Source organism: Bufo bufo, chromosome 1, assembly GCF_905171765.1.
Source record: "Bufo bufo chromosome 1, aBufBuf1.1, whole genome shotgun sequence".
Classification (NCBI taxonomy): Eukaryota; Metazoa; Chordata; class Amphibia; order Anura; family Bufonidae; genus Bufo; species Bufo bufo.
This window is the reverse complement of record NC_053389.1, coordinates 224,449,354-224,463,264: the sequence shown is the minus strand read 5'-3', so window position 1 is coordinate 224,463,264 and position 13,911 is coordinate 224,449,354. Positions and strand designations below refer to the sequence as shown.

The 13,911-nt window shown below is 43.3% G+C and overlaps 1 protein-coding gene across 3 annotated transcripts in view; it reads left to right on the top strand.

The window, feature by feature from the left end:
• PKP2 (plakophilin 2) overlaps positions 1 to 13,911 on the top strand; it is a 132,325-nt gene that overhangs the window by 66,052 nt on the left and 52,362 nt on the right. For all 3 annotated transcript variants that reach the window (XM_040435743.1, XM_040435752.1, XM_040435761.1), the window contains exon 5: positions 9,273 to 9,480. In XM_040435743.1, the coding sequence (XP_040291677.1) occupies positions 9,273 to 9,480 (208 nt within the window). The remainder of the gene's footprint in view (positions 1 to 9,272; positions 9,481 to 13,911) is intronic.

Here is a 13,911-nt window from a genome sequence, read left to right as displayed (position 1 = left end):
CTTTTATGGCCTGTCAGGCCTAGAGCTTTTGGGATCTCTTCCTCGCATAAAGCCTGTAGTTGTGTGGGTTTGATGGATTCTGGAACCCCTTATATTCGCAAATTATTCCTGCGTGACCGATTTTCCAAGCCTTTCATGCGATCACGCAGTGTAGCGTTTTCTTGTGATAACTCTCTTATTTTTTCCTAAGCCCCTGTCGCCTCATCCTCCAAGGATAAGATTCTTTGCTCTATTTCTCCTATTCTAGAGGAGTGTGTTTCTACCTCAGCCCGTATTTCTTGTAGCGATTCCGACACCACTGTGATGAGAGAGTCCTTAATGTCTGGGGTAAGGTGTTTCGCTACTTCAATGGCTAGACTCTTATAATCCAGCAGAGTTCCCACATTTTCAGGGGCTATCATCTCTGGTTCTCCCACAGACATGCCCGGGGAATGTGCAGTGGACTCGCGTGTGTACGCACGCTCTTCCGGCGCCATATTGCCGTCACCACCCTCGGATCTCTCCTTCCCGCTTGCTGGCTTTCTGCTGCTTCTTAGCAGGTATCTCTCCATGGAGGGTCCACCTAGGTGGGATGTGGATGAAAAGCCACAGCTTTCAGCTGTGGCCGAGGGCTCTGTATGCGGCTATGTGCAGGTTTGGGGAGAGGGTGAAGTGGAGCGCCTCACGCCACCGCCTTACATCCCAGTGCCGGAACCGGAAGTCGCTACTGCAATTTTGTGGGATATTTTAACCTCTTACAACTCAATCAAAACAGTCAACATGTGAACTTTTTTTTTTTTTTAGCCGACATCTGAGGGCTTATTTTTTGTGAGATAATTCGTACTCTTTAATGGAAGAATGTAATGGTTTACATAAAGTATTTAAAAAAAATAAAAACGTGGGGGCTGGTGATGGAAAAAAAATACAATTCCTCAGTTTTTGAGTTTTTACGGCGTTCACTGTGTGATTAAAAACAGCAGTGACAACTTTATTCAGCTTTTTGTTATGTTTTACTACATTTAACAGGCTTAGTAGCTACAGTCTAACAACGCAAACACAGGCTTGGTCACAACGCCACACTCGTCCTTTGGCTTGTGCTACATCCAACTCCTTGGCATTGATGCTCTGGCTATAGTCTCAGAATAGTAGCAATGAAGATGGTTGTATCTGTAATTATTACCACAGCATTCTCTCCACATGTTGAAGTGCCACATAATCTACACAGTTGCAGTATTACCTTCCTTAGGACACACCATATTTCACACAGGCTTCCACACGGTGCTGCTTACAGGTGGCAGGCTGGCTGGTCTTAGCCACATGTCTGACTAATGTACAGACCTTGCCTGCTTCCAGAGTGCATAGACTAGGCAGCATCTTTATAGACCTCAGCTTTCAACTGCTATATGATGCTTAGCTGCCCTGACCGGAGGTGGTTTACCCTTATGCCTGGTACCAATCACCTCCACTTGCTAGCTTGCTATGCACAGAAATATTACTGGCTTGGTTTCCAGGAGCAGCTTCCCGGCACACTCTTTAATCTGTCTTCTGACTACCGAGGTTTGCAGAGCACTACTGGGTTTTACCTCCCAGACATGTGCTCTCACTACAGTTTAAGGCCCCAAATAAAGTAACATGATCAAAAGGTCCTTGTGCATCCACACACTATCCTACAGCAACATTGCAGGTAGGTAACATAATAACTTCAGTGCTGTTTAAAATACACACATATAAAGTGCAATACATTTCTATCACAATGGTGTGTGTCCACAGGGCGTTTCCCCTTGTCCCCAGTGTAACTCACCTGCAGTATCGATTGCATCCTGCCCTTGGTATATGACTCCCTCAGAGTGCTGATATATGGTTGCAGTCTACCTTCAGGATTTCCTACTATTTGTCAGCTGTGTCCAGACCCTCTGCACACAGGGTGTTTTACAATGCTTGGTGCAGTACTATCTGTTAAGTTGGTGTTTCCCATTCCCAGCAGTATAAGGCCCACACAGCATGTATATAACTCTTCACATTACATAACAAATAGGGCGTATCAGCATGACACACACACTTAAGTGCATATGGACATTAAGCAGCATGTAAACAGCAAGCAGTTGCAGTGTCCCCTGAAACAGGATGAAACTGTTACAGCAACTTTGTAACATAACGGATACAGCTCCTCTTTGAAATGGGGTGTACACTATGTTTCAACCCACGTACATGTCAAAACCCATTTTTAAATACCTTATTAATGAATTCTATGCTAATAGAGGGAGGGATCTCCAGTTCAGGACACTCATCTTTTAGCTAGAATTGAGAGCAGCTACAGTACAAAGAGCATATCATCCTTAAAGGGGTTGTCTACTTTCTGGTTACTGTTGACCAATGTGCTTGTAAGATGACTATATTACACTGACTAATATAGCTCTTGTTGAAATTCTGTACCATTCTCTATATTTTATAAGGTATGCCCGCTTGTTTGCCAAGTCATTTGTGATGCCGCAGGGAGGTCCTGTCCTTAGAATGGCTGCTAATAGAGGGTCATGTGACCTGGCATATCGCCTCTATGTGCTGTCTTCTTTATCCAAATACACTGCACCTACCTTCTGCAATTGTTCTGCTGGGGGTTTAGTGCAGGTGCAGTGTGTTTGGAGGAAACTAAGTGGTGTCTGATCACGTGACCCTCCATCAGCAGCCATCTTATGGACAAGACCTCTATGCAGACAACACAGATTTGTCTAACAAGGGCATGTGACTTATGAAATGTAGTAAACAAAATATCAACAAAGGCTGTATTTTGGATACACATTGGTCACAAGGAGCCAAAAAGTGGCCAACCCCTTAAAGGCATACGGCTGCAAACGTTAAAGTTTCTTTGAATGGCATGGAAGTAAGACAGGTAGAGGCACATACATTTTGCATCAAACACGACTTTACTGTACAATCTTTCACATTTCTTCACTATACAGGTGGACACAGTACTTTCAAACATTACAGCAACAAATTTACAGGGCACACAGGCTAACACACATGGCCTCTACAAGTCACTTTGACCACTGCTCCGCGTCCTCTGCAGCGAGGGGTCACATTCTTATCATTCAACTGCATCAGCCACTGCAGCAGGCCTTTGTCCAGCACTTACCCCCAGCAGGAGGGTGAGCACACAGTCATGGTCACACTTGCTCAACATGACAAGCGGTTGGCGCATATGTTAGGCACTGGTATAGTAAGAGTAAGTAGTCCTTGGTCTTCTGTGCAAGGGATGTACAAGCTCATCACAAAGAGGACTTGCACTGTTTTCCGTCTGCAGAGGGCAGTACAGAATTTGACACAGCTGGTCCAATGGGGTGCCGTAGAGCCTCATACAGTATGTCAGACTGTCTGGCCTGCTAGGTTTCTATAGGGGGGCACTCCTTTTAGGATGGATGACAAGGACCCCACCTTACGGACCCAGCATTCCCATACATTACCCATACACAGAGAGCTAATTGATTTCAATTGGGACAGTGTAAGTGGTGGGGACCAACTTTACAGTTTTTTTGTTTTCTCATCCCCACAAAGAGCCAATTTTTTTTTATTTTTCCATTGACATGTCATATGAGGGATTATTTTTATTACAGAATGAACAGTATGAAGGGAGTGTAAACAGAGAATTTGACCCTTGTTTTGGCCTTCCTTTTGTCAAGCTTCAATAACACTTTATTTCAATTAGAAACAGATATCCTGAGATTGTTGGAGGTTATAGTTCTTGTATATTAGCTAGGGAGTTAAAGGAGTATTCTGTTTTTTTTTTTTTGTTTTTTTTTATAGAATAGGAAATTATACCATTTTCTAATATACATATGTTTAAATTCTGCTCACATTCCTGTGTAACCCATCTATGGTCCGACTAAATAGGAAACGTGGTGTCAGTCATGTGACACCCTGGTATTCAGTTAGCTGACTTCTATGTGCTAGACACATGGGATAATTAAATGATTTTTATGTGGGTATTACTACATCTATGTGGTGTGTGTATTAGCATGGCTGCCTGTCTCTACATGAACTTTTTATGTTGTAAGTATAGTTAACTGGGAAAAAAAGCACAGAAGAGACTTAGGGCGAACAGTGTGTCTTCTGCACAGAAAAACACGGTGCTGAGATGATGCAATATATGAACTGACAGACATGACGTACACATGTTGAGGTATATAGACACTGTTGTGGAGCGGCCTCTCACCACATGAACCCACAAAATAAACACTGGGCACAGTAAACTTTTTCTGGGTGGGGGCTGGCCACAGCTTTTACTTAAAGAGGACTTACTGAGCATCGGTACAGGGAGGAGGAGACGCCAGGGTTTCTCAATGGGCGCCTCCTTCTCCCTGGATGTGCCGCGGTCCAATCACAGTGGATAGCATCACAGCCAGGGAGAAGGAGACGCCCATTGAGAAACCCTGGTGTCTCCTCCTCCCTGTACTGATGCTCTGTATTAACATACTGAGCGGGATAACTGCAGGGGGGCATAGAGGGGCGCAGGAGAGATATTTGAAAAAAAAACAGGCAGGGTGGCAGCATCAGTACCCCGCAAGTAAAGGTATTTATCTAAACTAAAAAAAAAAACATGAAAGGTCCTCTTTAAGGCTGTATTAGATTTGGTGATTTTACACAATACAGCGCTATAACCATGCACACTATGAAAACCCACACCACCCTCTAAATATCAATACTCCCTCCCAACATACTAATACCTAACACACACTCATACATACAGTAGCGGCCCCTCCTCTACCTAGCACTAACTGTCCCTACTGTTAAAGGGGGAAAACAAGGCTTTAGGGTACGCAAGGTTCAGAGAAAGGGTAAACAGGGAGTTTCGGAGGAATGTAGGGGTTAATGCTCCTGGTATAGGGCTGAGGAAAGGGTTAGATGGTAAGGTAAGATGGGGATAGTAGGGTAGAGGATACATAGTCTCCATTAGAGCTGGAGGCAGCCTTTCTTGGAGATGATGGTGAGGAGCTACATCTTCTCCGTGCCTAGGGGTGGTAAAGTGTGTGGTGTGCAGTCTCCCTCTGTGTGTTCCCCATGTTGGGCTGTTTAAGCCCAGTCAAAGTGTTCCCCTCTTCCCCAGCCTATGGCGCAGGGATATGACCTCCTCATGTGCATGTGCAGGTAACTGCCAAAAGGCCCCCTGTGGCTTTGAGGCTACAGTAGAACAAAGGTTCTAAGGGTACAAAAGGATTCCTGTCCAATGTGTAAATGATAATGGCACATGTGTGTGTGTGTGTGTGTGTGTGTGTGTGTGTCTATCTATCTATCTATCAATCATAAATAGCACTTCCCTTTACAAAAACACACAGCAAGTTCACCTCATAACAAATAGTTCAACACCACAAGCATGGACCATGAAAAGGGGAGGAGGAATTCGTTTTCAGGGCCCTTCAGGAAGAGGGAACCTTGCCCATCCGCGAAAGCCAATGGACGCATTAAGTTGAAGGTAATAGCTCTGTTAACCATCCGGTCATCAAAATCTAAATGGTGATAGTCTAACTCCCCCACGGGTACCCCCAAGGATCAGGTGTCTGGGGAGGCCATTTCCTAGGCCTGAGGATACCCTGACTCACTTTAGATTCCCTCTTCCTGAACGTTCCTCGAGGCAACTTAGGGCTCTTTCACACCTGCGTTATTGTCTTCCGGCATAGAGTTCCGTCGTCGGGGCTCTATGCCGGAAGAATCCTGATCAGGATTATCCTAATGCATTCTGAATGGAGAGTAATCCGTTCAGGATGCATCAGGATGTCTTCAGTTCCGGTACGGAACGTTTGTTGGCCGGAGAAAATACCGCAGCATGCTGCGCTTTTTGCTCCGGCCAAAAATCCGGAACACTTGCCGCAAGGCCGGATCCGGAATTAATGCCCATTGGAAGGCATTGATCCGGATTCGGCCTTAAGCTAAACGTCGTTTCGGCGCATTGCCGGAGCCGACATTTAGCTTTTTCAGAGTGGTTACCATGGCTGCCGGGACGCTAAAGTCCTGACAGCCATGGTAAGTGTAGCGGGGAGCGGGGGAGCAGTGTACTTACCGTCCGTGCGGCTCCCCGGGCGCTCCAGAGTGACGTCAGGGCGCCCCAAGCGCATGGATCACGTGATCGCATGGATCACGTCATCCATGCGCATGGGGCGCCCTGACGTCATTCTGGAGCGCGCACGGACTGTAAGTATACTGCTCCCCTGCTCCCCCGCTCCCCCGCTCCCGCTCCTACTATGGCAACCAGGACTTTAATAGCGTCCTGGCTGCCATAGTAACACTGAAAGCATTTGGAAGACGGTTCCGTCTTCAAATGCTTTCAGTACACTTGCGTTTTTCCGGATCCGGAGTGTAATTCCGGCAAGTGGAGTACATGCCGGATCCGGACAACGCAAGTGTGAAAGAGCCCTTATACTGTCCTCCCTCCCCTTTTTATGGTGCTTGTTTGAGGTTTTGAACTATTTGTTGACCACATGTTGTTTACATATTCACTTGTTGATAAGGTTTTTACTTGGTGCTTGTGTTTATTTATTGTTACATCTGTTGTAGAATTTTAACCCTTTCTACCCCGGAGTTTTTTTGGGTTTGTGTTTTCGTTTTGCGCTCCCTGCCTTCCCAGAGCCATAACTTTTTTATTTGTCTGTTCACATAGCCATATGAGGGCTTGTTTTTTGTGGGACAAGTTGTGCTTTCCAACACCACCATTTAGTATAGCATATAATGTAGTGGAAAACATGAATAAAATTCCAATTTGTGTGAGATTGCAAAAAAAAAAGCAATTCCGTCACAGTTTTACGGGTTTTTTATTTACAACGTTCAATGTGCGATAAAACTGACCAGTAACTTTCATTCTACAGGTCAGTACGAATCCGGTGATACCTTATATGTAAAGTTTTTCTTGCGTTTTGATAATGATAAAATAATAATAAAGTTGAAAAAATCTGTTTTATTCTTTCATTGCTATATTTTGACCCCTGGAACTTTTTTTGTAATTATGTGTACAGTGCTGTATGGGGGCTTAATTTTTGGTGGGCGATCTGAACTTTTCATTGATACCATTCTGAGGTGTGTCTGACTTTTTGATCACTTTTTATTTAGCAACCAAAAACTGCTAATTGCCCATTTTGACACTTTATTCCGTTTTGCTGCCATACAGGGAAGATATTTTTATACTGTGGATGTTTTCGCACTTGGCGATACCCATGATGTGTATCTTTGAATTTTTTTTAGATCTTTTATTTTTATTTAGGGAAAAGGGGGAATGATTTGAATTTTAATGTTTTTTTTATTTTTAAAAACGTTTTTTATTTATTTATTAATTTTTTTTACACTTTTTTTCATAGTTCTCAATCATTACCATAGATTGCTATTCTCATAGACCCCAATGCATTAGCTCCATAGGAAACGCTATGCACCAGCCTCCTGTCATTTATAAAGACAGGGACTGCTGCACACAACCTCTGTCTTCTCCGATCACCGCACGGGGGAGCTGTAGCATCACTGAAAGCACGCGTTTCCGGTGTTTCGCGAGCTCAGATGCCGTAGTCAGGATTGACCACAGCATCTAAAGTGTAAAATATCTGCGACTGGCATTACCGCTGGTTGCGGACATTAGCCGCGGGTGTCTGCTATAAGAAACAGCAGGCACCCCCGTGGCTATGGCGTACCACTCTGCTCAGGAGCGGGCACCATCTTTCAGGACCCAGCCAGCGCCGTACTAGTAAGGCACTGGTCGGGAAGGGGTTAAATAAAAAAAATTCATGAGAAAAATGCTCTCATTCTATAAGGTTATATTTTAAGGTTTGTAGAAAATCTACTTTAAAGGGACAAAACACGTCTTGTAAAATACCTAGGTTTTGGTATTAGACCTCCTCCACCTCGGCTCTTGTGAAACAATTCCCAGCATGCACATTTTTTTGGCCGTTCTGAAAACTCTCATGGACTTTAGAATTGAATGGAGCATGATTCAAGTTGTGTTTTAACAGCTGGAGTGCCATAGGTTGCTGACCCCTGTATTAGGCCTCTTTCACACGGGTGCCATGTTTTTGGCCCAGATAAGATGCGGGTTCGTTGCGGGAAAATTGCTAATTTTTCCGCGCGAAAAAAACACACATTGTAATGCGTTTTGCACGCGCGTGAGAAAAATCGGCATGTTTGGTACCCAAACCCGAACTTCTTCACAGAAGTTCGGGTTTTGGTTAGGTGTTGTGTAGATTGTATTTTTTCCCCTTATAACATGGTTAGAAGGGAAAATAATAGCATTCTTAATACAGAATGCTTAGTACAATAGGGCTGGAGGGGTTAACATTTTTTTTACTCACCTTAATCCACTTGATCGTGTAGCCCGGCTTCTCTTCTGTCTTCATCTTTGCTGTGCACAGGAATAGAACCTGTGATGACGTCACTGCGCTCATCACATGGTCCATCACATGATCTTTTACCATGGTGATGGATCATGTGACGGACCATGATATGAGAGCAGTGACGTCATCACAGGTCCTATTCTTGTGCACAGCAAAGATGAAGACAGAAGAGAAGCCGGGCTGCGCGAACAAGTGGTTTAAGGTGAGTTAAATCATTTTTTATTTTTTTTTAACCCCTCCAGCCCTATTGTACTATGCATTCTGTATTAAGAATGCTATTATTTTCCCTTATAAACATGTTGTAAGGGAAAATAATAATGATCGGGTCTCCATCCTGATCGTCTCCTAGCAACCGTGCGTGAAAATCGCACCACATCCGCACTTGCTTGCGGATTTTCACGCAGCCCCATTCACTTCTATGGGACCTGCGTTGCGTGGAAAACGCACAATATAGAGCTTGCTGCAATTTTCACGCAACGCACAAGTGATGCGTGAAAATCACCGCTCATCTGCACAGCCCCATAGAAATGAATGGGTCCGGATTCAGTGCGGGTGCAATGCGTTCACCTCACGCATTGCACCCGCGCGCAAAACTCGCCCGTGTGAAAGGGGCCTTAGACCATAGTCCACAATTCTGGACTCCCCTCACTCAGCCAGAGTGGATAGTACCCTTACCTCCAAAGATGGTTGGAAGTAGACAAGTGGCTGATCTGAGGGCCCACGATTCACTGCTGTTTTTGGTAACATGAAACCAGAAGGATTTAAATTTAGCTTTGCAATGTGAACAGATAAAATAACTTTGAGACCTCAATGTTTACCTGTGTGGGACAAATCTGAATGGCTTGTGGTCGCGCTGGTGGAATTTACCAAATGGTATGTATATTTGATGAGATTTGCTAGACATATCACACACATTTCTCTTTCTGTATGTCGCAGGTATACAGTTTGAATGCAATTCCCAAGCTGATTCAGCTCTTGAGCAATAGTGATGAGGATGTTCAGCGAGCTGCCTGTGCTGCACTCCGGAACCTGGTGTATGAAGACAATGATAATAAACTAGAGGTGTACGAGCAACGTGCCATGCCCACTCTTCTGAACCTGCTTAAGAATAGCCAGGATCTGGAAATAAAGAAGCAAATTACAGGTGAGGATTGTGGAGGACCCTGGGACAAAATCTTCTCTGGGGGTAAAGTCTTCTATAGGGCATCAAATCCTAAGGGAAAAAAGAATAGCTCCAAAAATAAGTCAAATAAAACCGCTATACGGTAATAGTGTTCACATGACACTGCTATACAGTGTCCGAAACATACAGTGGCCACGTCTGCAGTATTAGAGAGGATTGTTTTGGTTCCTGATTGGAAGCATCTAACAACCCATACAGGCATAAAAAGTGGGTGAGGGTGGTGAAGCCCCTGAGCTAAACCTTTTCTCTGGGATTAGCCTACTGTAAAGCAAGAAAAACCAAAACAAATAAAAACTCTAACAATTCGTCTAATAAGAGCAATGTACATTCCCCGTGTGCCTTACTATAAATAAGTAATACCGCCATATTGTGTCTAAACAATACTGCTATATAGTGCCCAATATTAACACACATTGCTCATAGTTGCAGCCCAAAGTTAAAAGGAAATCCAGTCCAGTCCAGTCCTTTCTAACAACCTACGGGAGCTTCTAAGGGGGTCAGCTGATATTGGTGTGAACAACGGGAGGATATAAAATCTACTTCTACCAATCCAGACTTCTTATAAAGATGGGCATTGCCAACTTATGCACTAGAAGTAAACAGTAAGCATTGAGAGCTGGGGGGGTGCACAGAATGCTGATACCTTGTAGCCTAAAATAAGCCGCCACTGGTGTGGAGGTGATGTAAAGATACAGTTTAGCTACAAATTTAGATTGTTCCACTTGACTTAGTGGGAGCAACATAAATATGTACGGAGTGAGCTCCCCCTAGTGGTGGCTGCAGCAACTCGGCAGGATATATTGTTTATTATGGAGAACACTGCTGGTACTGATTAGGGGGCACTATGCTGGCACTGTTTATAGAGATGTTCTGATTATGGGGGTACCCTACTGCTACTATTAATGAAAGCACTTTGGCTGCCATTTTTATTAAATGTCTCTAGGGGCATATCCTCATTGTATCTGGGATATGGACTTATATTGAGGATGTGACATTGTACATTTTAGGATACTTTCACACCTGCGTTAGGTGCGGATCCATCTGGTATCTGCACAGACGGATCCGCACCTATAATGCAAACGCTGGTATCCGTTCATGATAATGCAAACGGATCCGTTTTGACTTACACTGAAAGTCAATGGGAGGCGGATCCCTTTTCAATTGCACCATATTGTGTCAGTGAAAACGGATCCGTCCCCATTGACTTACATTGTGTGTCAGGACGGATCCGTTTGGCTCCGCATCGTCAGGCGGACATCAAAACACTGCAAGCAAACTGATGCATTCTGAACGGATCCTTATCCATTCAGAATGCATTGGGGCTAAACGGAGCCGTTTTGGGCCACTTGTGAGAGCCCTGAAACGCATCTCACAGGCGGACCCAGAAACGGCAGTGTGAAAGTAGCCTCATGTGCCACATTCATAGGTGTGTCAGCCCTTCCCGGGATTAATTACACAAGTTTCCACCAATAGCCCCAAGGAACTTTTAGTTTAAACTTCCAAGGTTGACATTGTGGTGACTCATTTGTAGAACTGGTAGAAGCTGTTGTGATACAGTGTTGCAGCTAGCATCCTGTAGATCAGAAGTAGTTGTTCTCTTCAAAAGAATACAATGTCAGAAACCAGAAGTTGATGTTTCACAAGGTAAAACCAGTAATGGTGTGTAAATAGTCGTCCTTCAGTTCTTCTCCTCTAAATGGGAAAAAAAATCTGTGCTGATTACTTTCATAATAAATCTTTATAGGAATTGGAGCTCCACCTTTTTGTTTCAGAGCTCCAGAACCCTTGCATAGACATAGGGTTACATGATGAAATTCTGTGTGCCTAGAGCCACCACTAGAGGGAGCTCACTGCATGTTGGGGTATTACTGAGTTTAATCCTTTGGAGACATACGCTTATATGGTGGATATCGGGAGTTTAAAGATGGTGTCGAAGTAGCTGAGACAGCAAATGACAACAGCTTTACACAGCTGACACCTGCAGGCAGTGTCCATGATCAGAGATAACTCCAATCATGTGCACTTAACACTTCAGATGCTTCAGTCAATAGCAACTGTGGAATCTGAGTGGTTATTCCGAGAAAGGGGGTTCTCTCTGGTCCTCGATCACTCCCCAAGATCGCGGGGTTCCATGGAAGCCTGTGGCTTTGTGAAGTTTTCCTAGGCCTGCCATGGTATTCTTCCTGTTAAAGGAGACCTGTTATCACTTTTACAAATTAAACCTTGTTTAATTGCTGACCTTCCCAAGTATTATTTTTTTCTTTTCCTTCCAATTTGACCTCCATTTCTGAGATATATCTTCTCTTTCATTTGCTACCTTGTATAGTAATTCACCATGGTTTACCATCAAAGAGGCAACTTCAGACCAGCAACATCAAAAGAATATGCAAGCTCCAGCTCCAGACAATCAATATGGCTGCCTCCCCGATGGTAAACCACAGTGTATTACCATTAAGGGCAGCAAAAGAAAATGGCAGCATATATCAGAAACAAGGGATTCAGTTGGGATTTTTTTTTTAAATACGCACACCAGGCCTCCTAATTATGCCCTCTTTCAGAACCCCTGCCCAAATGGTTGTGATGTCAGACCCATGTGATCTTGGAATGGTCTGGTCGACGCTCTCAATCCACAAGCAGGATAGGCAGAGTCCATTGCTTGTCATATTGAGGCTGTGAGGGAGAAAACATTAGGAGGAAGCAGCAAAGGGAAGATGGAAGGTGGAGTGGGCAGCGTTTTCATCTCAGGGAAGGGTATAGTAGGTGTTTACATTTTTGCCTGGTCTTGCAGCGCACAGCACTATTGGAAGTGTTGTGGCTGCTGTTCATTTATGACCACAACCTGGAAGTTCGGGTTGTAAACAATGGAATGGAGCAGGAGTATGGAGACTGAAGTGAAGGCTCAATAAAAGTTACACGCTCTGTAGGAGTCTAGACGAGGTTTACACAATTAAACTACATTTTTAGGATCCTGCACAACCCCTTTAAATTATTGCAATCTATGTTATAAGCAATTCAACGATTGCATGTTTTTAAGTCCCCTAGGGGACTAAAATTAAAAGTAAAAAATATATTTGAAATATGAGAACAAGCAAAAAATAAATAAAATTCCCAATTTTACATATGAAAATTAAACAATGAAAAAGAAATATAACTTGTATTGCCACATCCAAAAATGACTGAACTATTAAAATATAAAATAATTTATTTGGCACGGTGAACACCATAAAAAAAGTAAATAAAAAGTGAGCACAGTAGTAAAGCATAAGGAAAAGTATATTAATTTGATATTGCTGTTATTACACTGACCCGCAGAATAAAGGTAGCATGGTAGTTTCAGCTAACAGTAAAGAGCATAAAATCAAAATTTAAAAAAAATTGGCGGAACTGCTTTTTTTTTTACCAATTTCACCCCACTAAACTTTCTTCCCATATTTCAATACATGATATGGTCAATTAAATGTTGCCATTAAAAAAATACAACTTGCCCCACAAAAAAAACAAGCCCTCATGGCTATGTGAATGGAAAAGTAAAAACTTTATGGCTCTTAGAGGACAGAGGGAAAGAAACAAAAGCAAAAATAAATATTGAAAAACTCCTTATGGTGCTAATGGATTAATATACAGTCAGGTCCATAAATATTGGGACATCGACACAATTCTAACATTTTTGTCTCTATACACCACCACAATGGATTTGAAATGAAACAAACTAGATGTGCTTTAACTGCAGACTGTCAGCTTTAATTTGAGGGTATTTAAATCCAAATCAGGTGAACGGTGTAGGAATTACAACAGTTTGCATATGTGCCTCCCACTTGTTAAGGGACCAAAAGTAATGGGACAATTGGCTTCTCAGCTGTTCCATGGCCAGGTGTGTGTTATTCCCTCATTATCCCAATTACAATGAGCAGATAAAAGGTCCAGAGTTCATTTCAAGTGTGCTATTTGTATTTGGAATCTGTTGCTGTCAACTCTCAAGATGAGATCCAAAGAGCTGTCACGATCAGTGAAACAAGCCATCATTAGGCTGAAAAAACAAAACAAACCCATCAGAGAGATAGCAAAAACATTAGGCGTGGCCAAAACAACTGTTTGGAACATTCTTAAAAAGAAAGAACGCACCGGTGAGCTCAGCAACACCAAAAGACCCGGAAGACCACGGAAAACAACTGTGGTGGATGACCCAAAAATTCTTTCCCTGGTGAAGAAAACATCCTTCACAACAGTTGGCCAGATCAAGAACACTCTCCAGGAGGTAGGTGTATGTGTGTCAAAGTCAATAATCAAGAGAAGACTTCACCAGAGTAAATACAGAGGGTTAGAGTTTGCCAAACGACATCTAAAAAAGCCTTAACTGTTCTGGAACAACATCCTATGGACAGATGAGACCAA